Source organism: Lepisosteus platostomus, chromosome 5 (assembly GCF_059453375.1).
Source record: "Lepisosteus platostomus isolate fLepPlt1 chromosome 5, fLepPlt1.hap1, whole genome shotgun sequence".
NCBI classification, from domain to species: domain Eukaryota; kingdom Metazoa; phylum Chordata; class Actinopteri; order Semionotiformes; family Lepisosteidae; genus Lepisosteus; species Lepisosteus platostomus.
The window spans coordinates 54,302,276-54,330,236 of record NC_142615.1 but is presented as its reverse complement, the minus strand read 5'-3'; the positions used below and the strand labels follow the sequence as shown (position 1 = coordinate 54,330,236).

Sequence of the window (27,961 nt, the reverse complement as noted above, 5' to 3'; positions counted from 1 at the left end):
TGCAGCCCCCACCTGGATGATGCGACGGCAGCCATAGTGCGCCAGAACGCTCCCCACACACCAGCTCTCAGTGGGGAGGAGAGCAGAGGGATGGAGCCAGTTCAGAGAGGGGGATTATTAGGAGACCATGATGGGTAAGGGCCAATGGGAAATTTGGCCAGGATGCCGGGGTTACAACCCTACCCGCTCTTCTGGTTCCCCGACTTAACCATATATAAAGAACAAAATATGCAAAAACTTTGTTTTAATCTGAAACTGTATATACAAAGATTTTAAAGCCACTATGTACAATAGATTTTTATAATTATAATCATTCACTGATGATAACTTCTCATGAGTATGTATATTATATTGACATTTATATTAGTTATATTTACATATCACAGCATGTTAAATATTCATTTTAAATCCATGAGCTCTTCAGCCTTGTCTGGTAGTGAGGACGAATCAGATGTTAAATTGAGGAAGGGAGACAGTAGCTTGAGCCCCACCCCCCAAACAGACTGAGAAAGGGTTCATTGTCACACAGATGAGCACTTTTGTAAGACAATGTGAGGCTCTGAACCTCAGCAGCCACAAATCCTGCTCCTGTGTCAATGTTAGAGGGGTTATAAGACATTCGACATGCATTTTTTTAATTGATTCATGGCCTAACTTGTCCTCCCTATTCACTAACATTGTAAGACAGAGAGAGAGAGGGGTTCATACAGACACACTGACTGGACACTCCAGTACATTGTAGTGGTTTGATGGGTTTACTGAGACAATTATTAATTGTAGCAGTAATCACAAGGTTGTTTGTTGGGGCTTTTAGGAAATCAATCGTCAGAACAACTAACATGTCACGATTATAGTTCCCCCTCCTTAAGGGTGCTCCAGCCCTTTCACTTAAGACTTTATTCTATGCACCTGCTCCCTATTCCCAGCCCACCTTAAAAGCCAGGCGCTGACGCTCATCCGGGCTCTGCATCTGATTTCCATATCGTGCGAGTCCGGGACCTGGAAGCGCCTGGTCCCGTTAAGGTTTAAACCTCTGTTCCCGTTCCTGTTCCCCGTCCGCCGGTTCCGACCCGGTCTTCGTGGTTTTTAATTTTTTGTTCTGACGGATCTCCTGGTTTTGGACTTACCCTTATGTTTTGGATATTCCCTAAGGACTACTCTTTTGGATTGTTCGCCTCGGCCACACCTCCCCCGTGCACCAGCGCACCTTGGACACGCCCCCCTGTCTTCAGCCCCGTTTTCCTGCATGACGTTTCCCTAGTGTTTCCCCCACTCCGTCGGACTGTGTCGTCCGCATAGGGTCCGGAAAGAACTGTTCGTTACATAACAACGCACACACACTGGTTCAATACACGAGATACATTTATTAATATAAATTGTGCACCAAACATATACTACTCTGCCTGGATACGAGCGGCAGACCTTACTGTGAGGGTTATCAATATACAAGGTATATAATCTCGAAGAGATGCAAACACAAAGAGATACACAACAGAGAATATATGTCAATATATATCGTTCGGTTACCAAATCGCTAATCAGTGTTATTACCCACTGTTACTCTAAACTCGGAAGTAAATACATTACTCATTAATTAAATTGATAACAACTTGTGTTGAGGTACAATTGTACATTCTCGAGACGCAATGTAGAACATGGGGTTTACTTATCCACTGTGTTTGGATTTGGAATTTCCCGGCACGAACACCCAACCAGCTGACAGGCTCTGTTGCAGCCTCTGTTCCAGCGGTTGTCCAATGGGCATTGTGTCGGCGTCTTCTGGCTACCGGCCAACCAGTCAAGGTGCAGCTCGGAGTAGGATGGGCGGAGGAATCTGACTGCATCGTGCAGGGCAGTCATTGCTCCGAGGGGATCTACCAGCAGTCCGGCTGGGTAGTAGAAAGTCTCTAAGCACAGAGTGTGACTGCGAGTCCTCACAAGTCACTCTTTTGCCTGGGAAGAAGCTGGTTCGTTCCCGGTCCAGCGCTGCTTCTGAATAAGCTATTCAGGTTGTCGACGACGGTCCAACTGTAGGCTGTCGTTGATCAAGCGGAGCATTCACGTTGGTAGAATTCTTAGTACGTACGGGATCCTCGGCCTCGCGCTTAGAACAAAGTCCAAGTCCTTTTGCAGACAACAGTAGTTGTCACGTGATTGTCTCTGAGGATGCGCGAAAATGGCCAAGGAGAACCCCGATCTGAGCTTGCGCTCCCTTTTTGACCAAGACCCAGATGTGTGCTGATTAGTTGAGAGTTTGGAGGGCATTGGAGACCCACGTGGTATTACCACGCCCTGCCAGTCCCTGATTGGTTGGTCAAGGTGAGATATAAGTCACTTACTCTTGACACTTAGGAATGCAGTCCAGATGTCCATTCGGCACTCCCTAGACTGATAGGCGCCAATGGATGACCATTGATCATGATAGCCAGGCTTAGCTAAGTGCATCCCAGTCTGGGAGCTTGTTCCTTATCAAAAGAAAACATCTTAAATCAGCCTGCATGAATACTTTCTCTGTGGCTGCACCACAGAGATGGAGGGTGAGATGGGGCCTCCTTTAGGAAAGCATACCAACGCTTCATTCTGTCTTATTAACAAGCATTGCCGCTACAGTGGGATCTTGAATGCGAGTTTGCAACAACACGGCGACTTGTTGTTCTGCATCGTAAGTATATTTTATTACCGAGATGTAATAACTGGTCTGAGAATTGGGACAGCAGCTCCCCTTTAACCACATGGCTGTCCTTGGGCCAAGTATAGAAGGGGGAGGATGATCACACATAGTCCAGATAATTTACTTAGGTGAATTAATGTTGGCATCAATTAATAGGACTGCCGTATCATGTAATGTTCGACACCTCCACTGGCCTGACAACACTACAAGAAAGGGTCCAGTCAGCTGCCGTAACTACCGCCGAAAGAGTCACATGTGACTGGCAGCCGGTAAGTTGTTGGCTCCTGACGTAGCAAAAATGGAGCTGTCTACTGCTCGGCTCCCAGGTGACTCTGGGAGATGACTGTAAACTACATAACATAACCTGTGGTCCTGCCGCCAGCCTAGAGTTACTGGGTTGAAACCCTGATACTGGCCATCTAGGATTGGGTGGGTTCGAGGACAGGGGGGTGATGAGATCAAGAGGACATTTGGGGGGAAAAAGGGTATGAAATGAAGTATCTATGGAAAACGTTGCAAACATGATAAAAGAGACACCTTACAGACAGATCCCCCCCACCCAGACAGAGTCTTAGAGGAGCAGGTTGTAGCGGCGAGGCTTAATAATAAGGCAGAATTAAGTGTTTCTGAGCTTTCCCAAATTAGGCCTCATTTCTCTGTTCATCTCTGTGGTGCAGCCACAGAGAAACCATTCATGCAAGGTGATTTAAGGTCCAAGGACAGCTCCCAAAGGGGGATGCACTTAGCTAAGCCTGGCTATCATGATCAATGGTCACCCATTGGCGCCTTTCTGTCTAGGGAGTGCCAGTTGGACATCTGGACTGCATTACTAAGTGTCAGGAGTAAGTGACTCATATCTCACCTTGATCAACCAATCAGGGACTGGTAGGGCCGAGTAACCCACGTGGGACTCTGATGCCCATGGAACTTTCAGCCAATCAATGAGCTGAAGTTCTTCCAGGTAAAAACAGGCAACACAGAGAGCCTGGGAGATTCAGATTCAGATTCAGACAAGATTCAGATTCAGATTCAGATTCAGATTCAGATTCAACAATTCTAAAGGGAATTCAAAGGAGAATTCCAGGGCAGGACGGCCCAGGAGCAGGAGGCTCCCAAGGGCAGGACATTCTTGCAGCGCGCCTCCTGACCATCCTGAAACTCAGCCCAGACAACCACGGAACGGCCAGTGTGTCCGAGTGCCAGAACTTTCCTTTGTTCTAAGAGTCTAGAGTGGAGGTTGCCAGAGAGTAACCAGCAGCAAGCCTCCTGAACAGGTCGGAACTGTGGACAGCTGAATCACTATTCAGAACTAGCTCTTCATCAGGAACGAACCGGTCCTCTTCCTGACTTGCTAGGACCCACAGTCATCTTTTCTCCTGTGCACAAACTGTGCTAGTTAAACAACACCAACTAGCCGGTCAGTGAGCATCAGCAGCGCACCGTCGCAAGCCGCACAGCACAGCCTGGCACGGAGCCAGAGAGCGCGGATTGGACAGCAACAGCCTGCAACTGTTTCTTTGAGTCCGCAGGAGATCTGAATCCCCAAAGATTGGATGAGTATTCAACTTCAATGCATTACAGCTCGAGAATTCAATTGTTATCCCAACCAGTTGATATCAATTTAATTCCTAAGAGTTATGTACTTGTTTTGAGTATCTAATGTAGAAGTTGTAACCAAGTTCACTTTACGAAACGGTCTAAATGGATGATATACTGAACGTATGTCCTCTTGATATGTATAACACTTTGTAACTGATTGAATATATATCTTTTGTATTCTGATAACCCTCTCGATAAGATCTGTTAGTTTTACATGCATATTCTATGTATTAATAAATGTATCCTCGTGTATTAGTACCTGTGTGTGCGCGTTGTTTGAGTTATGTCGCATGGTTGGATTCTAAAGCCATCAAAAGAATCAACTTTGTGATTTACTGCTACAATTAATAATTGTCTCAGTAAATGCCCAAACCCTACAGAACTGGTGCCTTCAGAGAGCCACTACATTACATATTTGGCGTCCCTGAACCGGTTTTCCCTACAAGGTCATTGGAATTTACATATTGTCTCACAACTGAAGTGCTGTGATCGTCCTCCCTGGTAGATCTCACTCCTGTCACTGCTCAGTTCTCAGTTTCCACAAGTTGGACATCTGAGTTGCCTCTGTCCGGGGTACCTGAGACTGAGCGATCTCACACTGCGGGATTTGAGGCTGGGGTAGCTATGTCTGAAGATGGCACAGTCAAGGTAAGTGTTTATATATCCTGATAAACCCATTTCCTAACGATTTTTTAGCACTCTATCATTTTTCTCTGTCTTAAGAGAATCCAGGGTATGGGCTTCAACAACATGGATGTGCAGCTTGTTCCACATCCCCACCACAATTTTTGTAATGTAGTACCTTGTTTCAGAAGAGCAGTGGTCCAGTACAGCCTCGTGTGGTACTCCACTAATTACATCACTGATATAATTAAGAGCAGTGGTCCCAGTACAGACCTCTGTGGTAAGCCACTAACTACACCACTGATATAATTAAGAGCAGTCGTCCAGTATAGACCTCTGTGGTACTCCACTAATTACACCACTGATATAATTAGGAGCAGTGGTCCAGTACAGACCCTGTGGTACTCCACTAATTACATCACATATATAATTAAGAACAGCAGCGGTCCCAGTACAGACCCCTGTGGTACACCACGAGTTATATCAATTATATAATTAAGAAGAGCAGTGGTCCAGTACAGACCCCTGTGGTACTCCACTAATTACATAAATGATATAATTAAGAGCAGTGGTCCCAGTACAGACCCCTGTGGTACTCCACTAATTACATCAATGATATAATTAAGGGCAATGGTCCCAGTACAGACCCCTGTGGTACTCCACTAATTCCATCACTGATATAATTAAGAGCAGTGGTTCAGTACAGACCCCTGTGGTACTCCACTAACTACATCACATATATAATTAAGAAGAGCAGTGGTCCAGTACAGACCCTTCTCTGTACCCATTGTTTTATACTCAGTAGCCAATGTTTCTTCCTACTCTGTCTCACAGACACCTCCTGTGCTTCCACACTCCAGTTTCTGTCCTCAGACTAGTCTTGACGGGAGCTGTGTGAGATGCAGGTACAGAGGCAATGTGCTGTCTGCTGTTTGTTCTGTGTGCTGGAAAGCGCCTTGTAAAGTTTCCCTTCTGAAACTGAAAATGCACACTGGTGTCTACACAGACCACAAGTCTACAGAGTTGTTTGCTTCTAATTCTCTATATTGGTTTGCTGATTTCATTTCACACCTGCCCTCACCTCTCTCAACCTCGCACCACTTGATTGGCCACTCTGCCTGTCCCCTGCCCACCTCCTCCTTTCTCCTGGCTTTTGTTTTCCCATCTTTGCTTACACCCAATGAAGGCTCTTTTTCTTTGTTCAACGTCTCTGCTTGGTCCGGAGGTCTTGACGTGCAGTTGGAGCTCACGGGTTTTCTCTGCAGTTTCGCTTTCAGCAGCAGAGGCTGCTACGCGTGCAGTATCACAGGCCTGAGGTTTGTCATGGCCTTGCCAGCCGAAGTGCAGTACTGGACTGAGCCTTTCAGAGCTGAGCCCTCCCTCCTCAGCAGCCTGCAGCCTGTCAGCCCCACCTACAACATCAACTGTCCCGTCAGTAATGTGCTGGAGCTCGTCTGCTTTCCCCACTCTGAAACCTCACCAGGTCAGACACACCTGGGGCTCCACTGCACACTGGTGTAGATCTCACACAGCTGGGGCTCCACTGCACATTGGGGTAGATCACACACAGCTGGGGCTCCACTGCACACTGGGATAGATCAGACACAGCTGGGGCTCCACTGCACACTGGGATAGATCACACACAGCTGGGGCTCCACTGCACACTGGGGTAGATCAGACACAGCTGGGGCTCCACTGCACACTGGGGTACAGTCTCACAGAGCTGGGGCTCCACTGCACACTAGGGTACATCACACACATCTGGGGCTCCACTGCACACTGGTGTAGATCAGACACAGGTGGGGCTCCACTGCACACTGGGGTAGATCACACACAGCTGGGGCTCCACTGCACACTGGGGGCAGATCAGACACAGCTGGGGCTCCACGGCACACTGGTGTAGATCAGACAGAGCTGGGGCTCCACAGCACACTGGGGTAGATCACACACAGCTGGGGCTCCACTGCACACTGGGGTAGATCACACACAGCTGGGGCTCCACTGCACACTGGGGTAGATCAGACACAGCTGGGGCTCCACTGCACACTGGTGTAGATCAGACAGAGCTGGGGCTCCACTGCACACTGGGGTAGATCAGACACAGCTGGGGCTCCACTGCACACTGGTGTAGATCAGTCACAGCTGGGGCTCCACTGCACACTGGGGTAGATCACACACAGTTGAGTCTTCTCTGGACAGAAAGGGGTTGTGTCTTATGAAGAAGCTGAGTCTAATGTGGGGTTTTCCTGTCTCCTCCTTGTCACAGATATCTGGGCTCAGCTGAAGGTGGCCCACAGACTGGATGGAAATACAGAAATCATTCAGCCCACGGGAGTGACAGATTCCCATGTTGAAGTCAAAGTGGATAGATTCTCTCCTTTCACCATCGTACTGAAAATCCTTGGGTTTAAAGTGGAGGTGAGAGGTCAGCTGCTGCTGTTGCTCCTGAAACTATCTTCCAGGCAGAAGCTCATTGTCCTGCTACTGTCCTCCAATGTCAACATGGAAGAGGTGAGACCAGGCAGCTCTTCAAAGACACACGGAGCGTTTTAATGTCCTGATCTTCAATCCCAGACAGAAATAAATTATTACCTCAACAGTCTGGAAGAGGGAGAAAGAGACTCGATAGCATTTTATTCTACAGTCTGTCAGTGAGCGTTTCTAAGGATTCCTCCTGGTGTCCTTTTGTCTAGTGGGATGTGTGGAATGAGTCCATAAGCAAAGAAGAAAAATTACAAACAAGACAAGGTGTTTTAGCCCATGGAGCTCCTTTTAGGGATACAGTATATATAACAGTAGAGTCTAAAGATTCTAACTGAAAAATCAAACACAATGTCAGAAAGTGTACTTTCTCAAATCCATTGACTTCAAATAACAACTGTAAAACATTGTCAGCTCTCCTGATGTTGCCATTAAGACTGACACTTTCACATGTTCATTACGAAGGTGAAATCGAAGTACACTGGGTACAAATTCATTCCCACTTTTTCAAACTGTGTCCTGGAGTCAACGGAATACAGCCTATCATGTGGGATAGAGGGATCGACAGTCCAGCCAAAGGTAGGCTCTGTACCTGCAGACATGACTCTGCACACGAACACAACTGATCTGTCAGGACAGGACACTCTTGAGCACAAAGATAACATTTTGCACATTTCTCCTGTAAACTTTAGGGGCCACATTGAACTTCAGGACAATTTTTTTTCCTTTCTATTAACGGTAATGAAATGTTTTTCAGTACAAAAACACAGAGGCTGACATGTGAACTTGATCCAAACACAAATATCTTAAACTTCTTGGACATTGGAGAGTTGCACTAACATTCAACAGATTTTTGGAGCTGCTATGTTCCCTATCATGAACCACAAAGAAAAGACTCTTTCAAAGTTGAATACGTTTTTAAAAAAATTAATTGAGACCACTGCAAGTACAGGGGGAGATATATCATGGACTGTTCCTATGACCCATATAGAGATTTACATGTGTGTGAATTTTACATCAGGCATGTTATTTCTTTTCCAGAAACACTTGTTTTTCCTAGATTACGACCCTAACTTCCACAGGACCTTTGAAGTCATACTTTCCAAGGAGGTGAAGGAGCTGGAACTGGAGCTGTTTAGATCGGAGAGTAAAGAACTGAGAGTCTGGTCTGGGAAAGTGCTGCTGGAAGGTGGGACCTTCCAGGTGGGTCATTGACCACAAATGACCCTTTTTTCCATAAGCGTGGTCCTACAATTGAGTGTGTGAAGTGTGTATTGTGTTGTGTTCAGTGGGTAGTGATTCAATGATAGTTATAGTATATTGTGAGTGTGTGGTGTGTTTTGTTGAGTGGATATGGTGTGTAATAGGTTTGGTATATTGCGAGTGTGTCTGGTGTGTTGTGTTGCGTGAGTCTGGTGTGTGAATAAGTCATCCTGCCCTGTTCAATCCAAGCAGTTTAACAGCCTCCTATCACAGATAATGTTTAAAACATAGAGGAAAAAACTAACTTCACTTTCAGCTGTTTTAGTTTCTTCAAGCTCTGCGTTTCTTTCACAGATGCTGTAGAAGGAGTGGCTCCTCCAACAGCCCGTGGTGAGTTTCAGTTCCTAACTCTTTGGGGAGCTGAGTGTGAACTAGTGAGCGTTCAACACAATCCAGCCTGCTTCTTGAAGAGCACAAGCGTTATGCAAGTTATACAAAGCTCGGTTGTCAGTGTCTTGGGCATGACTTTCTCTGAATAAAACAAAGACTTGTCACATGAAAGATACAGCTTCCTGCCATGAGGAACCCATGTTAAATCACCCTCTGCTACTTTAGCCCACTGACTCCCGGAGCGATAGCTGTTACTGAGCCCTACTTGCCTGCATGTCCAGTTTTTTTTGTGTTTGTTTTGTAGTTGCTGTTCATGGTCTTAAGGAAGAGAAAAAGATTATTTAGTATAATAATCAACAACAGTATGCACATCATTTTAGCCGATCACTATGATAGCGATCTATAGTGAAAGGATGAAAAATGTAAATATAATATCATTAATTATTTTACAGCTATAGTTGGCTTATTTGAGTAGAACTGCATTATTCACTGAACTATGTAATGGTCTGTATGGTATTAGTTGTTTAGGGTGGGTTTTGAGTGAACTTGGCTTCGGTTCAGAACGGGGTGGATTTTTTCCCATAAGAAATAATGGCATTTTTATTTTTGATTTATGATCTCCCACCTTCCGAACAGAAACATACCTGGGTATGAGTGTGTTAACAGAAACTGGGTAAAGAGAAGCAGCTGGAATGTGTCTACACAACTCAAAAATGTTGTGCTATCATGGCAAATTACACTACCCATAATTCCACTGGGCAACATCCTGCTGTATTTGCAGCCTGCAAGTCGCTAAGCTGCCTGTCATTCACAACCCATCCTGAGTCTGGTGTTTTCAGAAGTAGCTGTCTTGCTGTTGAGTCACTTGGAATGCCCACAGTAGCACGGTCTATTTAAGAGGGTGAGATCATATCTGAAGCTGATGACAATTATAGATTAATTTTGCTGTGACTAATTAATAAACTGTGACTCTTGTGGTCGCCTCTCTTCCTCCAGTAGGAGGTCACTTTGTGGACAGACACCACACAGAGCTGGTCAGAAGGGTCACCAGGGTGGAGCCCATCCTGGACAGCCTGCTACAAAAAAACATCATCACCCACGAGGAGTACAGTACGATCTGCTCCAGAGGTACCCCTTCCGAGAAAATGAGGGAGCTGCTGTTGGGTCCCATGGTCTCCTCTGGGGACAGGAGGAAGGATGAGCTCCTGAGGATCTTGGCAAAGGAGTATCTCTATTTGATGGCAGACCTGAAGGGACAGGAGTTTTCATAACACCCTCTTTGTGAGAGTCGCGGGTCTGAGGTGAACAAACCTTTACAGGAAACCCTTTCCCACCCGGCCCGCTGTCGACTGTGGAGCCACCAAAGCTGAGAGGAGGGACCCCATCCTGTGTTCGAGCAGGAGGAAGGTACAAACACCCTGGTCAGCTGAACACGGACCCTGACGACTGACCAGGAGGAGGGAGGACAGCACAATGTAAAAACCAGCCTATACTCCCCAGCAGGCAAGAGAGAGAGCAGGAGTGGCTCTGGAAACACCCTAGGATTATATTTTAACTTGTTATTCTGTTTCAAATTAGTTTGATTTCTATACAATTTATATTCTACAGTTTGACATTTTTAACTAGCCACGTTGAAATGCGTTGGTCTCACACAGCTTGTTATCAATCCCACTCGCAAAAAAGTACCTTTGTCTGAATCACTGCACATGTGTCTTTTGTTTCACTCTTATCTTTCTGATCACTTGGCTGTTTCATTCGATTGGAATTCCCTGTCTCACACTCTTCAACTCTTCAGCTCTTCTCGCACTTTCACAACAGGAGACCAGAAAAGGCCAAATCTACATTTTCTTGCTGTCCTGTCTGTGATACTCTGAATGACAAGGAGCAAACCTTTAATGCCTCTCATTTAACTACTCTTTACACCTAAGCACCTTTTAAAACTAGCTCTGATAAAGGCTGACCAGCTGCAGTCAATGAAGGCAGTCTCCCACAAACTAGAAAGTACAGTAAGTGGCATCATTCTGGCTTGAATGTACATCTACATTCCTGGAAGGAGCAGTTGACTGAGTACAAGGATGCAGTAGAGTCTGCTAGATCCAGCTACTTCTCCCATATCATTGAGAACAACCATAACAATCCTGGACAGCTGTTCTACACCATTAACTGATTGCTCAAGCCTAACTGCCCTACCACATTACCTGCCTCATCCCCACTTTGCAACAAATTCTCTGCACAAACTTACCAAAACCACCACTCCACCAATCACACCTGTTTTACTGCTTCTAATTGCCTGACATAAGAAATGGGCCTTTTAAACACTTCAGCTACAACTGTTCCTAAAAACAAGCTCAGCTCTGAACAACCTAAACAGTTGTCACCCTATTTATCTAACTTGCCTTTTTGTGAAAATCTGAGTGCGTGCTGTTGCAGCTCCACTTAACAATCACCTCACTGCAAATAACCACTTTGTAACAGAGAGAGGAACCACAGTGAACTTTAAATTCCCATGGACTGAATTACCATTTCTGATACTTAAACCTACAGTATGCCCACACTAAACCTGACACTAAAGTAGCTGTCTCTGCACTCTTAAATAGTATTTCTGATATAAAACCCTTCGTCACTTACAATTTCCTTTAAAAACTGCCACAAGACAAGCCCCATGAACTCTGTAGAGCCAAATGCAGTAACCCTGTCTGTGAATTGTACTGTACTTGAGCTTCAATCTAAACTGAAGAACATTAGGATTATATCCAATCCTTGCTTGATTTTTGACTCTCGGGTGCAAAATATTGTAAACACATTATTCTTCCATCTCAGATATACCACCAGACTATGTTCTATTTTGTCTTTGTTGCTGAAAAGTTGGTCAATGCTTTTGTCTTCTCGTATTGATTGCAGTAATGCCGGGGTATTTAAATCCACACTGAACAAGCTTCAGTATGACCAGAATTTGGCACCCAGAATCCTGACCAGGCCTAGTGCAAGTGATCACATTACTGTCCCTGCACTGGCTTCCTGTCACATTTCTTGTCGACTTCTAAATCCTCATGCTTACATACAAGCAAGGCTTGGCACCTTAGTACCTTAGGGATCACAAGTGAGAAACTGTCCAGCAGTCAGAGAGAGTTTGTTTGGTTTCACAGTCTCCAGTAATGGAGCCAGTTCCCCTGTTTCTGTGCAAAATTATTCATACTTGTATTTATAAAGTATATAAAGGGTTAATTGAAGAAGCTTTCAGGAACGTGGAGTGAAAATGGAAAAACACACTCGTGTGTCAAAGTGGTGTGAGTTCAGTGAAGTGTAGTTGCAGTGTGGGGAATTGTCCTGTTCAGTCCTGTGTGTGTGTTACAGAGTGTGACAGTTTTTAAATGGGATAGTGTGACATCAGCTGTAATGAGTGTAAAGATGTACGAGGCTGAGAGGAAGATCCGCGATACCAGCTGCAGTTACCCCCGAAATGCAAGAACCTGTGGAAACACCCCTATATTTTCACTAACTTTTTAGAAAATAATCCTTTAAAAAAGATGATCTCATCATCTCGGCACGTGTCTCTGACTGCAGCCAGCACAGGAAGGGACCTGTGTAACGTCACCACGGCCAGGCAGATGCAGATGCCCCCATGAAGTCTCCTAGGGGGTTTATTGGAAATTGTAGTTCGTAACTAGTATCTACTGCCAGCTATGGTGAAGAGTTCAGACAGTGTCAGGCATCAAAAAGACTTCCCAAAACCCTGATCCTTTCCTTGATCCGGTGATGGCATCCAGACATTTCCTGCAACAAAGCCAGGATACGGTCTTCAACAACACGAGTGAAAAGCTAATTCCCAACCTTTGCAATCCTTTGCAAGGAAGCACCGCATGTGCTCAGTGTTAAATGCACTGTTCATTATTATTAATAATAATAATAATCTTTACATTATATAGCACCTTTAGAGGTGGCTTTTCAAAGCTCTTTACAGAATGACAACAATAAAGTTAAAAAATACACAAGATAAGCAGGATGAGAATACACAGTTAGAGGAGACAATATATGGTGGTATTAAATACAGTAGGAACAGAGGGGTAAAGAATAGTTCATTAAAGGCTCTTCTAAAGAAGAGGGTTTTGAGTCTGGATTTGAAGGAGTTTAGAGAAGGTGACTCTCTGATATCCTTGGGGATAAAGATCCAGAGCTTTGGGGCAAAACAGGAGAAGGCCCTGTCACCCATAGAGTGTAGATGGACTGGGGGACAGATAGGAAAACACAATTAGAAGAGCGAAGGTTGTGAGGTGGGGAGTAGGGCGATAACCCAGACAGGTACTGAGGTGCCAAGCCATGGAGAGCCTTATAGGTGAGCTTGAGGATTTTGAAGTTGACAGGAAGCCAGTGCAAGGACTCCAGGACAGGAGTGATGTGATCACAGTCCAGTGCTAATTTCTTTCTTGTGGCTGCTGGTTCATTTTCAACTGTGGACTCTTAAGAAGTCCTGTATTTGACTTGATCAACACTGATCCCTAGAGGATTTTGAAAGGTTCAATCGAAATGATACATGACTCCGGTGGGACTCAAACCCACAACCTTTGAATGACTTAATTCTATCGAGGCCTAGAAGTCCAACACGCTCTCCATTGCGCCACAGAGCCAGCTGTGTGAAAAAGTGTTTGCCCCCTTCCTGATTTCTTATTTTTTTGCATGTTTGTCACACTGAAAGTTTCAGATCATCAAACAAATTGAAATATTAGACAAAGATAACACAAGTAAACACAAAATGCAGTTTTTAAATGAAGGTTTTTATTATTAAGGGAAAAAAAATCCAAACCTACATGGCCCTGTGTGAAAAAGTGATTGAGATTTATCAGTCTGGAAAAGTTTATAAAGCCATTTCTAAAGACCAAAATTACCCCAATAGCACAGCGACGACTCTTCCAAGAGGTCACAAAAAACCCCACAACAACATCCAAAGAACTGCAGGCTTCACTTGCCTCAGTTAAGGTCAGTGTTCATGACTCCACCATAAGAAAGAGACTGGGCAAAAATGGCCTGCATGGCAGAATTCCAAGACGAAAACCACTGATAAGCCAAAAAACATCTTGATGACCCCCAAGACTTTTGGGAAAATACTCTGTGGACTGACAAGACAAAAGTTGAACTTTTTGGAAGGTGTGTGTCCCATTACATCTGGCGTAAAAGTAACACAGCATTTCAGAAAAGGAACATCATACCAATGTTGTTCCTTTTCTGGTGGTGGTAGTGTGATGGTCTGGGGTTGTTTTGCTGCTTCAGGACCTGGAAGACTTGCTGTGGTAAATGGAACCATGAATTCTGCTGTCTACCAAAAAATCCTGAAGGAGAATGTCCGGCCATCTGTTCGTGACCTCAAGCTGAAACACACTTGGGTTCTGCAGCAGGACAATGATCCAAAGCGGGCAAACTTCTATGCCCGCTTTGATGCTCTGAACACGGGCAATGCTGAGAAGACCCCAAGTGTGCAGGGCGAGTTTGTTCTGAAACTCTCAGAGCAGGATGTGCAGAAGACTCTGAGCAGGGTGAAAATCCGTAAGGCTGCAGGGCCTGATGGGATACCACCTCACGTCCTGAGGACATGTGCAGCCCAGCTGACCACAGTGTTTACGGACATCTTTAACTCCTCCCTGTCACAGTCCATGGTCCCCACCTGCTTTAAAAAAAACACTATTGTTCCAACCCCCAAAAAGACAAAAGTGACATGCCTGAATGATTCTGAATGATCTGTGGTGATGAAATGCCTGGAGAAGCTGGTGTTGTCACACATCAACTCCTCCATCACAGAGTCCCTGGACCCCTTGCAGTTCGCCTGCCAGAATAACAGATCAGTGGATGATGCTGTCTCCCTGGCTCTGCATACAGCCTTGGAACACCTGGACACTAAGAACTCGTATGTGAGAATACTGTTTGTGGACTACAGTTTAGCATTCAATTCCATCATACCCAGTCAACTGGTGACAAAGCTCAGGGGATTAGGTCTGTGCAACTCTGTCTGCAACTGGCTGCTGGACTTTCTTATCGAGAGACCACAGGTGGTGCGGATAGGCAATAAAACATCAACACCACTCACCCTGAGCACTGGAACCCCACAAGGCTGCTGTCTGAGTCCAAGGTTGTACTCCCTATTTACTCACGACTGCACAGCAAGATACAGCAACAACCGTATCATTAAGTTTGCCGATGACACCACTATAATAGGACTGATCAGTGATGATGACAAGTCCACTTACAGGGATGAAGTTGTACACCTGCTTAGGTGGTGTCATAGCAATAACCTGGACTTGAACATAAAGAAAACGAAAGAGCTAATAGTGGACTTTCGGAGACACAGGCCATACACTCACAGCCCACTCAGTATTGATGGAACGCAAGTGGAAACAGTCACCAGCTTTAGGTTTTTGGGAATTCACATCTCTAAAGATCTAACCTGGACTGTGAACACTGACTCTATCATGAAGAAGGCTCTTAGCACTAGATTCTTCAATACCTTCTATCCACAAGCAGTGAGACTGGCGAACACATTTAGCCATCCCCCTCGGACCACACCTACACCATCACCATCTACCTCTTTATGATTTCTTATCTATTGCACATCTCCAGTCATTGTTTACATGTGTGTATTGTTTACATTCAAACTGTCTACATGTTTACTTGCACATTGTCTATTGTTTGTTTGTACATTGTCTTGATGCACTGTTTGCACTTTGTCTTGTTTTTTACACTTGTTTTACAATCGAGAGACTTTCTGTAAGTAAGAATTCCATTGTACCAGTACCGGTTACATATGGCAATAAAGTTCAAGTTCAAGTTCAAAACACACCAGCAAGTCCACCTCTGAATGGCTTAAGAAAAACAAAATGAAGACTTTGGAGTGGCCAAGTCAAAGTCGTGACCTGAATCCGATTGAGATGTTGTGGCATGACCTTAAAAAAGCGGTTAAGGCTCGAAAACCCTCCAATGTGGCTGAATTACAACAATTCTGCAAAGATGAGTGGGCCACAATTCCTCCACAGCATTGTAAAAGACTCATTGCCAGTTATCGCAAACGCTTGATTGCAGTTGTTGCTTCTAAGGGTGGCCCAACCAGTTATTAGGTTTAGGTGGTAATCACTTTTTCACACAGGACCATGTAGGTTTGGATTTTTTTTCCCTTAATAATAAAAACCTTCATTTAAAAACTGCATTTTGTGTTTACTTGTGTTATTTTTGTCTAATATTTCAATTTGTTTGATGATCTGAAACTTTCAGTGTGACAAACATGCAAAAAATAAGAAATTAGGAAGGGGGCAAACACTTTTTCACACCACTGTTCATAGCTATATAAAACAGCTACAGAAAGCTGTAACTCATGCTTCTCCCATTGTCTTTAAATTAAGCTCCATAAATATTGACAATGAGTGGCCTGTTGTCTACGAATAGATACCACTGGGATTCGCACCCAGGGCCTCTTGGTTTTTAGTGAGGTGTTTTAACCAGCTAAGCCACGGCGCCAAACCTGCTAAATGTTACCACAACTTCAAACACCTGTGAGAAACGGGCAACTGCAGTGTTATGCCTGCTGGCTCCACAGATAATCCTTTTTTGAAGTTTAAGGAGAGGATTTCTTTGTCAATTCAATTAAACTTTTCAGAAATGCTGAACTATTGATGTGTTTCACACGCAGCACGGGCTCTCCTTTGCTTACAAATATTTTTTTTACACCAATTTACTCATCTACGATTTTTGCTGAGCATTTTGTTTGCTTGCTTCCTATTGTATACTGAGCTGATTTCTGTATTGTTCAATTTCCCTGTTGATTTTAATTTCTTGTTTTCTAAGACAATCAGACCAGCTGTTCTGACCTTACCTTGCACTGGAGCCACTCTTTTCTTTCCAAAGGCGTGGAGAGAGATACTACTGCAGGTAACACCCCATGAGAAACATCATGAGTTTCTGGAAAAGCTCTCTACCTGCCCGCTCCCCACACCGACGTGTGTGAGCAGGGATTTAAAGGGACATTCTGAAGTGTAGAAACATTTTATCATTACATACTTTTTCTGTGCAGTTAGTTCTCCTTCAACTCCGCCCGACAACAGAGGTCGTTTTTAATACAGGAGTAAAGGCACACTGCACATCTGCAAAACATCACGTTAAGGTTTAGGGAGAGCGACATCAGTGATTGGAAGGTACAGATGCAGCCATTCAAAGTGTGCGGTACAGACACGTACCGGAGGTAATTGGCTACGGTGTCGCGCATTGTGACGCGCGATGACGCAAAATACCGCGGTACGTGATTGGTTGACCGACAGGGGCACTTGTGGTCCGTTGGTTGGTCATAGAAAGATTTACAGTAAATGTCTTTACTGTGCCCGTTTTAGCATTGAATATTCATATGGAATTTTACCACTGAAGGGAAATCTTAGTACCTGAGCATAAAAAGAATAGGAGCATACTGTAACGTGTGTGAAGGCCATAAACGATATTAATTTTGGAACATAAACATACAGTATATGGCTGTTCTCTGTACTTTAAATAAAAAATACACACCAGTATTCCATTTCTCCCTAAACATTTTAAGCTTCGAAGTCTTTAACTAATGTGATACTGGAGTCAACAAGCATACTTTTAGAATTTGATTTAAAGGGAATATAATATGGAATCGCGTATCTAAAGAAATTAATAACAATATTATTATATTCATGTACCGCAACACAAGAATAGTACACGCTGTACATTGTCTGTTGATAATGTTTCTGTAGTGCTTTTTCAGCAGTCTGCATGTGACCTTGCTGGTGGCACTGTGGGTTAGGCTCCTGCCTCCTACCTCACATGCTGTGTGTTTGAATCCCGCTGGAATCATGACTTTTTTTTCAACAAACATTTCTTTGAAAAAATAAAACATTTCCCTGTGTCAGAGATTAAATAAAACCTCACTCGCACCAAACAAATTTATATTTCTAAATATCACAACATGATCAAATTTAAGTCATTTTAATAACAATGAATAGTCACCTATGCATTACAATATAAACATTTATATTGATTTAAATCGCGTTTTGATTTAAATCACAAACGCTGGTTTAAATATATGTGTTTCTTGATTCACAATCAGACAAATGCAACATAAATTGATATCTTTGTCTTCTAAGTATCTTAATAAACTTTCAGCATAGCTTTCTCCCCGTTTAGATGTATTTTTCTTGGGATCTTGGGATCAAACATGGAAAGATTTGATTGTAATCATTTTTATTTTTTAAATACATTTTAGAAAAGTGTAATCTATACTAAAAAGTTGTACACCACCTGCTATAAAGATATATATTGTAATACTTTTGGGTTCGGATAGGACAGACACAAGAACTCAGACTTGCGGAGTTAAAGCAAGTTAAAGCCTTGATTTTATATATCACCTTTAAAAGTGGCATCTCAAAGCAAAGTAAATACCCCACACTGATTGTACCAATCTGTCATGCTAATAAAGCACCTTGAATTGAATTGAGAGAGAGAAGGGGAGGGCAAGCAAGCGAGAGAGCACAGCCAGGACAGACAGGCAAATAAGATACACTCCACAGACATTCACAACAGCGACATATCATAAAACACCTAACACTTGACACCTGAAGAAGGCTCCACGGCCGAAACGTTGTGTTCTCTTTCTTCTTTTTTTCAGCATGGAATAAACCTATTACTTGTTCCTTTGCAGCCTACGCATGCTGACGCAGCTACCCACCTGAACTATATCATAAAACATTTGCACATATAGTTAAATTATTATTTGTTTTTCAGGAAGTTAAAAAAAACACTTGAATTACTTATCCAGTCTCTCGAAATAAATTTTTTTTTCAAGCAATGCAACTAACGTCGGGCAATGTGTTTTTTTTTAATCCAACATTGACAGCCACATCTTAAATCTTGTCAGTCAGCTCTTTTTTCTCTATTTGAATTGTGGCAATTCAAACAACCTGGGATAGTAAGTGGTCTCAAAGTCACAGAGCTCACAGACCTTTCACAACAGATGACAATTCCCTTAGTCCTTCCTTAGTCTTCCTGAAATTGTCAGATTATGAGTGAACAAAAGCATTTTATTAAAAATTTAATAAAAAATATTTTTTTAATCGCGTATCTAAGGAAATAGCAGTATAACCTTGTTCATGCAGTGGCATGTTACGTTATTAATTTGGGTGTCTCCTCTTGCCAGAAAGCTGTAAATTGCATTTTGAGTGCGGTTTTTGACTTTTTTTTAATTGCAACCCATAAATAAAGCTGATACTGTTTAGACTTTTAATTATTTTAAACTGTATTATAGCAGCACAATGCAACGTAAATTGCAAAAATGCACTTGGAATCTGTCCAAGCCCTGCTTTGTCAGGCATTTTCTTTTACTGTAACGGACATAAAAACTCCCTTGCTTTTAACAGAGCGTTTCATAATTTCTAACTAAGAAAATTATTTAAACTGCTACACTTATCATTCAACCAGAGCTCGAAATATCACAAGGATCCTCAAGAGCACAGCAAAGACTGTATTAAAAGTATACTAGTGACAAACTAGTATACTTTAGATCTTTTTTTTTCTTATACGGGGAAAATCTGATCATGTTTCTCTATAACAATAAAAAAAACATTATTTTACATATCACCTTTATGTGATATCACCTTAAGGACAGCACATACAAGTGTTAATTGCACAATGGACCGTGCAAATAAATTTAAAATAGTCTTCTTTAGGTGTGAGTACAGGAGTGGATCGCAGAAGGCATAATCAGCAAATTAGGAAAACAAAGAACAGGACAGGTGAGACGTGTATCCAGAGAGCGGGTGATCAGAAAAAGGAACAGCTGTTATGCCCAGGTTTTATGCTCTCTCTGCTGAATGAATAAAAGCATTTTATTAAAAACGCGTTTGCGCTTGTCTGGGTATTTACTTTGTAATCTGTGGTTTACATCTACTGTATTGCTTTGAGATGCCACTTTTAAAGGTGATATGTAAAATAAAGTTTTTTATTATTGTTACAGAGAAACATGATCAGATTTTCCCTGGTTCAGAAAAAAGATGATTAAAATCTGTAATCTTTCCACTTGTATGTCATCGGAAAATACAAGAAGTTTCTACTTTGTGTAAGGATGGTATCAAAAAGTAATCTAACTGGTGAGAAAGCTGTGCTGCTCAAAGCGCTTTACAGGATAAAAACAATAACAACAATAGTGTTAGGCTGGGCAAACGATTTTTTTATAGAAATACAAAATGAGATATAATGATGTGTTCCGGCTAAGACATTAACAAGTACAACCCCCCTTTCTGAGGGAGTGCTGGCTGTGACGAATTTAACCGGTTTCACAGGTATTTTCAAAGTAGAAGGGGGCAAGATTTTCCAGCGAAAGACACCTCCCCCCTCCAAAAGTACATTACTTACTAGTTAAGAAAGCTAGGCTCCTCAATGAAATCGCTTTAACATGCTAATGCGTTGGTGTAACAGTCCGGGCGTGGCAAGCTTCTAATGTCAACCCGACTACGGCAAAAGGAACCCTTCTTTCATTGGAAAACAATGAACATATTCTAGCCCTAAATGAATTAATAGCAAACATGGTTTACATAAAAGACATTTTTCCAAGAAAGTTTAGCCTTTGTCACTAATGAAACCACTAAATAAAGACATAAATATAGAAATCTTAAGATTTTAAAAATACATGACTTTGCTAAAATTTATTTAAAAATAAAAACGATTACAAACGCCAGCGGAGAGAGAGAACAGGGGAGGGATGTTGGTTTTGCATTAGGGGATGGGGCTATGGAAATTAGGTCTATTTGGGAATGTGGAGTTACATGTTCTGGTTGTTTGTGAATTATCGTTGTTGAGTATAGAGTGTTGAGGTATTGATTTTGTGTAATGCTTTATGTTGAAAATTGAGATGGATTTAGTTTATGATAAAGAGGATAAACAGGGATGGGAGGAGGGTTTGGTTTTGCATAAGGATTATGATAATTGGAGGAATTTGAGTGAGTTTGCGGGCTATTTTTGGTTTGTATTACAAATAATTCATACTAGAGATTGAGATTTGTTGTGGTTTTGTTGAGATTTAACTCCGCAAGTCTGAGTTCTTGTGTCCGTCCTATCTGAGCCCGAAAGTATTACAATATGTATCTTTATAGCAGGTGGTGTACAGCTTTTTAGTATAGATTACACTTTTCTAAAATGTATTTAAAAAATAAAAACGATTACAATCTAATCTTTCCACGTTTGATCCCAAGATCCCAAGAAAAATAAATCTAAACGGGGAGAAAGCTATGCTGAAAGTTTATTAAGATACTTAGAAGATAAATATATCAATTTATGTTGCATTTGTCTGATTGTGAATCAAAAAACACATATATTTAAACCCGCGTTTGCGATTTAAATCAAAACGCGATTTAAATCAATATAAATGTTTATATTGTAACACATAGGTGACTGTTCATTGTTATTAAAATGACTTAAATTCGATCATGTTGTGATATTTAGAAATATAAAAGTCAATTAATTATCCATAATATTGCTATTCTATTTTTTCAAAGAAATGTCGCAGTACACGAATATAATCATATCGTTATCAATTTCTTTAGATACGCGATTCCATATTATATTAGCAGAAAAGCTTAAAACTACCACTTTTTAACATGCTATTTCACATGTTAGTTAAAGACTTCGATGCTTAAAATGTTAAGGGAGAAATGGAATACCGGTGTGTATTTTTTCTTTAAAGTACCGATTCCTGGAATCTGGCTGGCTGACATCCTTCTGAAGTGGTTCCATAATATCTGGTATACGGAAAAGAAAGCGTTGATAAAAAAGCCTGGATTATCATGTATCTGATACAAGTATCTTTTAATACAGTCTTTGCTGTGCTCTTGAGGATCCTTGTGATATTTTGAGCTCTGGTTGAATGATAAGTGTCGCAGTTTAAATAATTTTCGTAGTTAGAAATTATGAAACGCCCTGTTAAAAGCAAGGGAGTTTTTATGTCCGTTGCAGTAAAAGAGAATGCCTGACAAAGTAGGGCTTGGACAGATTCCAAGTGCTTGTACAAATGTGCTAAAGAAATTATACTTTGAGTTTACAGCTTGTCCAAAGTCATTCATTATTAATACTATTAGTAATATCTTCGGTAAAGGCTTTGATGTATAAATATTTCTGATAAAGGTAGGTTGTGTACTTTTGTCCAACTGAGCAATCTTGCTTTCATAAAATATACCAAATTTTTAATGACTGATGATTAACATGCTGTAATACACAGTTTAAATTTAAAAGCTCAAAATTTATACCGCGAAATACCCCACCCATTTTGAATGGCTGCATCTGTAGGAAGTTTCGGGTCACTTTTTTTGTTATAGATTCAAGCAACCCTAAATACCTTTTCAAGAAACATTTCAGAATCCATGTCACATCCAGTACGATTGCTACACAGGTCTACAGAATACAATCAGAATACTGTTATTTTGAATACAATCAGAATACTATATAAAACACACCGCCCAAAACATTTCTAAAACAGGAATTACACGTTTAGGAATGCGCCCTCCTTTATACATTAAATAAAAGGTCTGAAGCCTGCTCCAAAGAAGAACTATATTCAGAGCTGACAAAGAAGTGATAGGAAACATCTCGGAAAACGAAGGTGCTGTAGTTTTCAAGCGTCGGACACCAAGAGCTGAACCCGGCGTCCTCTGAAAAAAGTAAGGTGTTGGGAGTGTGGCTGGGTGGTCTAAGGTGATGGGTTTGTGCTCCAATTTCTTCGCGGTGTGTTTTATATAGTATTCTGATTGTATTCAAAATAACAGTATTCTGATTGTAATTTCTTCGCAGGGGTAGTTTTGAATTTTGCTGCTGCTAAGTGTTTGTGGGTTAAGACCATCCTTCTATTGCGAGTTCAATGGGTAAAAACTTTGCTTGACAGTCTGTTGAGAGACTGAATTAGGTGTTTCAAGATAGTCTTTGTTAGCTTAACATCAAGGCAGAAAAAAGCCTCATTTTGTCTTCCCAACAGCAATGCTCTTTGGTCCCTTCAGCGTTATGCAGGGAACAACATCTGCCGTGATCACTTTTCAGAGTCAGTGCGAATTGTAGTGTGCCATAGTTGTTTTTAAAATTGGTTTTGTCGGCATGCTGCATTTGTCTGTGAAACTTTAATGCTGTGTTTTTTCACGCCGAATCGATGGCAGGAGCAAAGCTTATTCAACCTTTGCACTCAGCGCTCAATCAGAAATACAGTATGTATTACTATTAGTGGCACTGAGGTCACTATGGTGCAATTGAGCGATGTAAGACCAATGGCATAATGGATAACGCATCTGACTTCAGATCAGGAAATTGTATGTTTGACTCCTGCCTGGCTTTTGTTGCATTAAAACGACTTACCTTCCTTTATATAAATTAACTGCACCTTAAAGCTATAGAAAACACTTTGGGTAAATTGTCGAAATTCGCATGAGGCTGCAGACAACTTAACACTACTGTCTGGAGATCAGCTCCTTCTCTGAGCTCCATTGGAATGAAATCCCGTGGGTAGCAAAGATGGAGAGCAGCTCAACTTGTGCTCAGTACGGTGCTGAGGGTTCAAGTGTCGTTCTACTTAGCACAAACTCCACAGGCTCTGAATCAGACCATTTCAATTAGTTTGGTCATTTCAATTAGTTAGGACACTTAATGTAGAATTATTACTTTGTCTGTCTCTTGTTTGTATATAATTTAATGTCTCTGATAACTTAATGTTAGTTTTTAATTTAGTTTTAGTTTTACGATGTAGGTTAATGCGTTGACATATGCACGAACACGCGAAATGTCTCACTCCTGATTCAGCTCATGCTCCATAGGAGAGAAGAGATTCCTCTTGCTTCTCGTACAACCATATCAGAACAGAAGCCCGTGTCACCCAGCTCTAATTCAAGAGTGACTCGCATCTTCAGCCCTTTTTTTGGTTCGTGATCATTAATTTCTTTAGTTATGATCAATATTGAACTTTTAAAAAATAAAAATAATCTAACATTCAGGCAGGTTTTTGAAAAGTATTAGGAGTTGGCAGGGCGCCCATTTGGAATAGTCGTCAGAAAATGTGAGAAAAGGAAAGTTACGTAAACTCTCACACACAGCATTAGAGATTGGAATCTGATTGTAAAAAAGCTACCTGTCTCCCCGTCGGTAATCAAACCCCAGTTTCTCCCATGATAGGCAGGGATACACACCATGACACTAACTAGGAGCACTTGCTAGCTGTTAGGAGGCATTTACTCTTATGGCTACTACTGTTTTGGGTTTCGACTTTTATTTTCATTCCTTCCAGAGGAGCGCATGAAAACGAGTTTCCATCTGCGCCATCCTCACTCCTGCTCTGCTATTGTCACAGCTCCTCCTTGTGCACGACCAACACCCATGGAGTCGGTTCTTTCAGCTTTACTAATTAGGTTTTCAAAGGCTGGAAGTAGGGCACAAGACACACGAACACTAAAAGCATCCTTATCTGCTTTCAGCTGCGAAATGTCATTCGTGGACGCTGAAGAATTTGTTTCCAAGGCAGCGGTTTCAAGCAATTTTGCGCTTTAAAAGTAGAGCAGTGCGTTTCCATTTTTATGCAGGCACACGATGACATAAGGAGATTGTCGTAGTCGGCAGGACTTGAACCTGCGCGGGGAGACCCTGATGGACTTCAAGTCCATCGCCTTAACCACAAAAACACAGCAGAACTCTTCAAACCAATTGAAGTCCGATTGAACCGGTCCACCAACCTGTCGTTCTGGGGATGCAGCAGTGTGGTCCGCGTCTTAGAGATCCCCAGGCGCTGGCACACTCTGGCGAAGACCTGGGATTCGAAGTTACGCCCCTGGTCACTGTGTAACTCCTCCGGCACCCCTAGCCTGGCAAACATCCCCTCCAGTAGTGCATCAGCCACGGTGGGGGCACTATGGTCCGGGAGGGCATAGGCTCCCGGCCACTTTGTAAAATAGTCCACCACCATCAGGACATAGCAGTTTCCGGCCTCAGTGCGCGGAAACTGGCCCAAAACATCAACCCCCACCTGCTCCATAGGAGTCCCCACCTGGTGTTGTTGGAGGGGGGTTCCTTCTGGGCCACGTGCACCACACACGTTCGGCAATACCGCTCCATGTCCCAGTGGCAAAGACCCCAATAAGAAGTTTTTTTTACAGCCGAAATGCCCCACGACCAGCTGGCCGTGCACCACTCGTGCAGGACCTCCATCTATCACACCATCTGCCCCTCTGGCTCCTTAAAGTGGAGCAGCCAGGTGAGGGACACATGGTTGGTCCTCAACCGGAATCGGGTCCTGAACAGGTACGGCCTGAAGTGGCGGACCGCCACCATCACCGCCAGCAGCTCACGACGGGTCACGCAGTAGTTCCGTTCAGCCTTATTCAAAACCCGACTGTAATAGGCAACTACCCGCTCCCCATCTGGCCCCTCCTGCACCAACAACGCGTCCAACTCTGAGACACTCGCGTCGGTATCCAGGATATACGGTTACCACGGATCGGGGTAGGCCAGCACGGGGACCCCCACCAGAGCTTCACGTAACCGGCTGAAAACCGTCTTGCAGCCCGAGTTCAAGTCGAAACGGCGGCCCTTATCGGTGAGGCGGTGCAGCGGGGGAGCGATGCTGGCAAAGTCCCGGACAAACCTCCGGTAATACGAAGCCAACCCCAGAAAGCTGCGCAGCTCCGCGACAGTGCGGGGGATCGGCCAACCCCTCATTTAGGCGACCTTACCTGGGTCTGTAGCCACCCCTCACAGTCCAACAACATGTCCCAGGAAGTTCACCTCCTGCCTCAGGAGCTCACACTTGCGGGGATTGAGCCTCAGGCCAGCACGGCGGATGCAGGCCAGCACCGCCTGGAGGTTCGTCAAGGCCTGGTCGAAACCCTGGGCATGAACCAGCAGATCGTCCAGATATAGCACACACTGGTTCCACGAGACCGATGCTAGCACCCTCTCCATCAGCCTCTTGAAAGTCGCCGGGGCATTGCACAGCCCAAAGGCAGTAAACTGCCAGAGGCTTCGAGCGAGTGGTACCTGCCAGTAGCCACAGCGGAGGTCAAGGGAGCTGAACCAGGTCGACCCGGTGATGTAGTCCTTGGCATCGTCTATCCTCGTCAGGGGGTAGGAATCCTTCCAGGTGACCTCGTTCAGCTTGCGGTAGTTTACACAGAACCTCCACGAACCTTCTTTTCTTTGGACCAGTACAGCTGGCGCCGAGGGCTCGCGGAGGGCTTAATCACTCCTGCTGCGGCCATCTCCCTGATCTTTTCCTCGGCGGCGGTCCGCTTGGCGTGAGCCATGCGTCCAGGTGGGATGCGGATGGCAGAGGGTCACCAGTCTCGATGTCGTGTTGGTAGAGGTCCTCAACACCGCGCCTCGCTTCCACGCAACCGCCGCTGCCTTGTCTGGCCCTCCGGCCGACTCGGGGGCAGGATCCGGCACGCTCGCTCCCCGGCTCACAGGCCCGGTCTGCCGCCGCCGCCACTGACTCTTTTTCCCCCGGCTCCGGCAAGCCCGCGTCCCTCGGCCTTCGCCGGGCCTGCCCTCCACCAGGTGAAGTTGCTCCCACTGCCACACCAACTCCTGCAGGCCCAAGTCCAAACTGGCCCCCACTCGCTGCAGTAGGTCCAGCCCCAGAATCCAGTCCTCCTGGATGGGTACGAGGTAGCAGGGGTGGCGCACCATCGCTGCACCTAGACGAAAGGCAAGCACCTGTTTCCCCCGCACTGCGGCGAGCTGTCCCATCACAGTCCTTAGCCGCAGGCTGGAGGCCTCTCATCCTGGGGGGTTGGTGCCCTCGGTGTCGGGGAGGATGCCCGGCCAGAGTAGGGTTACCGATGAACCCGTGTCGAGCAGGGCCAGGCAGGGTTGTTCCTCGATTCGATTCAGCACTGGAGATACAGGCTATAGCCGACTCACCCCACAGTGGTGTGAGGGGTGCTGGTCTTCACAGCGCTCTCCGGAGAGGGGGTTGAGGTGTTCAAGGGCGGCCGTCCCCGCACTGAGCCGACCCGTTCCCGTTTCCTGTTTCCCGACACTGATCGAGGAGTGCGAGGTTTGGGTGCCCAGCAGAACCGGGCTCGGGGTCGCCTCTTCCCGCTGCGGTCGCAAAACAGCGTGCGGGGCTGTTCCGCAGGGGTTGCTGCACGGGCTGGCTTCTCTTCCCCCTTGCTGGACTCCTCCGTCGCTGCCTCGGTCTGCTGGCAGGGCGCCCTGCGTCTGCTGGTGCTTCCAGCCACCCCGAACACGGCCTCAGCCCGTGTAGCAAGGGCCAAGGCCTGCTCCAGCAATGCCGGCGCGGCCAGCTGCACATGGCGCTGCAGCTCCTCGTGTGAGAGGGCCTTGAGAAAGGCCTGGAGAGCCAACTCCCGCTGCGCCTCCCGGGGAAAAGTTGGGTATCCTCGGCGGGCGAGGAACAAGACATCCGCGGCGACCGGGCCCAGTCGCTCTCCTGGTTAGCGGCGCCGCAGGGCCAGCCTTTCCCGCATCAGGTCCGGCGCCTCCTCCACACCGAAGCGCAGCTGGAGAGCTGCTGCCAGCGCCGCGTATTTGCCTCAGTCCTCCTCCGGGACATCCAGGAGCACCTGGCAGGCCGCTCCTTCCAGCGCCACCACCAGGTGGCCGGCCATCTCCGCCCGGCACCAGCCATTCGTCCGGGCCACGAGCTGGAACTGCGCCTCGTAGGTTTCCCAAGGCGCTGCCCCGTCGTAGCGACCGGGTTGCACTCGCACTGATGGGTGTGGGAATCGCTGGTCAGCTCTGGCAGGGAGGGTATCTTCTCTTTGGGGCATCCACTGGGCGGGAGTAGCAGTAGGAGTAGCAGGCAGGCAGTCGCCCCAATTCTACCGGCAGGACCACTACTGGATAGTGGCCACCTGTCGCACCCAGGAGTTGCTCAGGCTCAGGCTCCCTATGTGCGCTGCCGATGGGTTCTGTCTCTTTTAGAGTCAGACAGCACTTGACAGAATTGGCTAATGTCTGCCAAGA

General features: G+C 44.6%; 2 protein-coding genes and 1 non-coding gene across 6 annotated transcripts in view; 2 read left to right on the top strand and 1 right to left on the bottom strand.

The window, feature by feature from the left end:
- The window catches only part of LOC148669375 (antigen WC1.1-like), a 590,051-nt gene that overhangs the window by 444,527 nt on the left and 117,563 nt on the right, over positions 1 to 27,961 (top strand). The gene's annotated exons all lie outside the window — the stretch shown is intronic.
- On the top strand, positions 2,582 to 10,665 carry LOC148669396 (NACHT, LRR and PYD domains-containing protein 1b allele 2-like). 4 transcript variants are annotated; one of them, XM_088632505.1, is made up of 9 exons: positions 2,582 to 3,254; positions 4,717 to 4,918; positions 5,729 to 5,799; positions 6,160 to 6,377; positions 7,161 to 7,405; positions 7,841 to 7,954; positions 8,417 to 8,564; positions 8,933 to 8,968; positions 9,965 to 10,665. In XM_088632505.1, the coding sequence occupies exons 2-9, from the start codon at positions 4,895 to 4,897 to the stop codon at positions 10,237 to 10,239; spliced, it is 1,131 nt and encodes a 376-aa protein (XP_088488631.1). In that variant the 5' UTR covers positions 2,582 to 3,254; positions 4,717 to 4,894; the 3' UTR covers positions 10,240 to 10,665. The 4 variants fall into 4 exon arrangements, with proteins under 4 accessions (XP_088488631.1, XP_088488630.1, XP_088488628.1 ...); XM_088632504.1 differs by lacking the exons at positions 2,582 to 3,254; positions 4,717 to 4,918; positions 5,729 to 5,799 and adding an exon at positions 9,750 to 9,869 and having other exon boundaries at positions 5,810 to 6,377; positions 9,968 to 10,103; XM_088632502.1 differs by lacking the exons at positions 2,582 to 3,254; positions 4,717 to 4,918; positions 5,729 to 5,799 and having other exon boundaries at positions 5,812 to 6,377; positions 9,968 to 10,665.
- trnar-ucu (transfer RNA arginine (anticodon UCU)) lies at positions 13,501 to 13,593 on the bottom strand. Its single transcript has 2 exons — positions 13,557 to 13,593; positions 13,501 to 13,536 (listed from the first exon to the last, which is right to left on the bottom strand). It is a non-coding gene; the product is annotated as a tRNA-Arg (tRNA).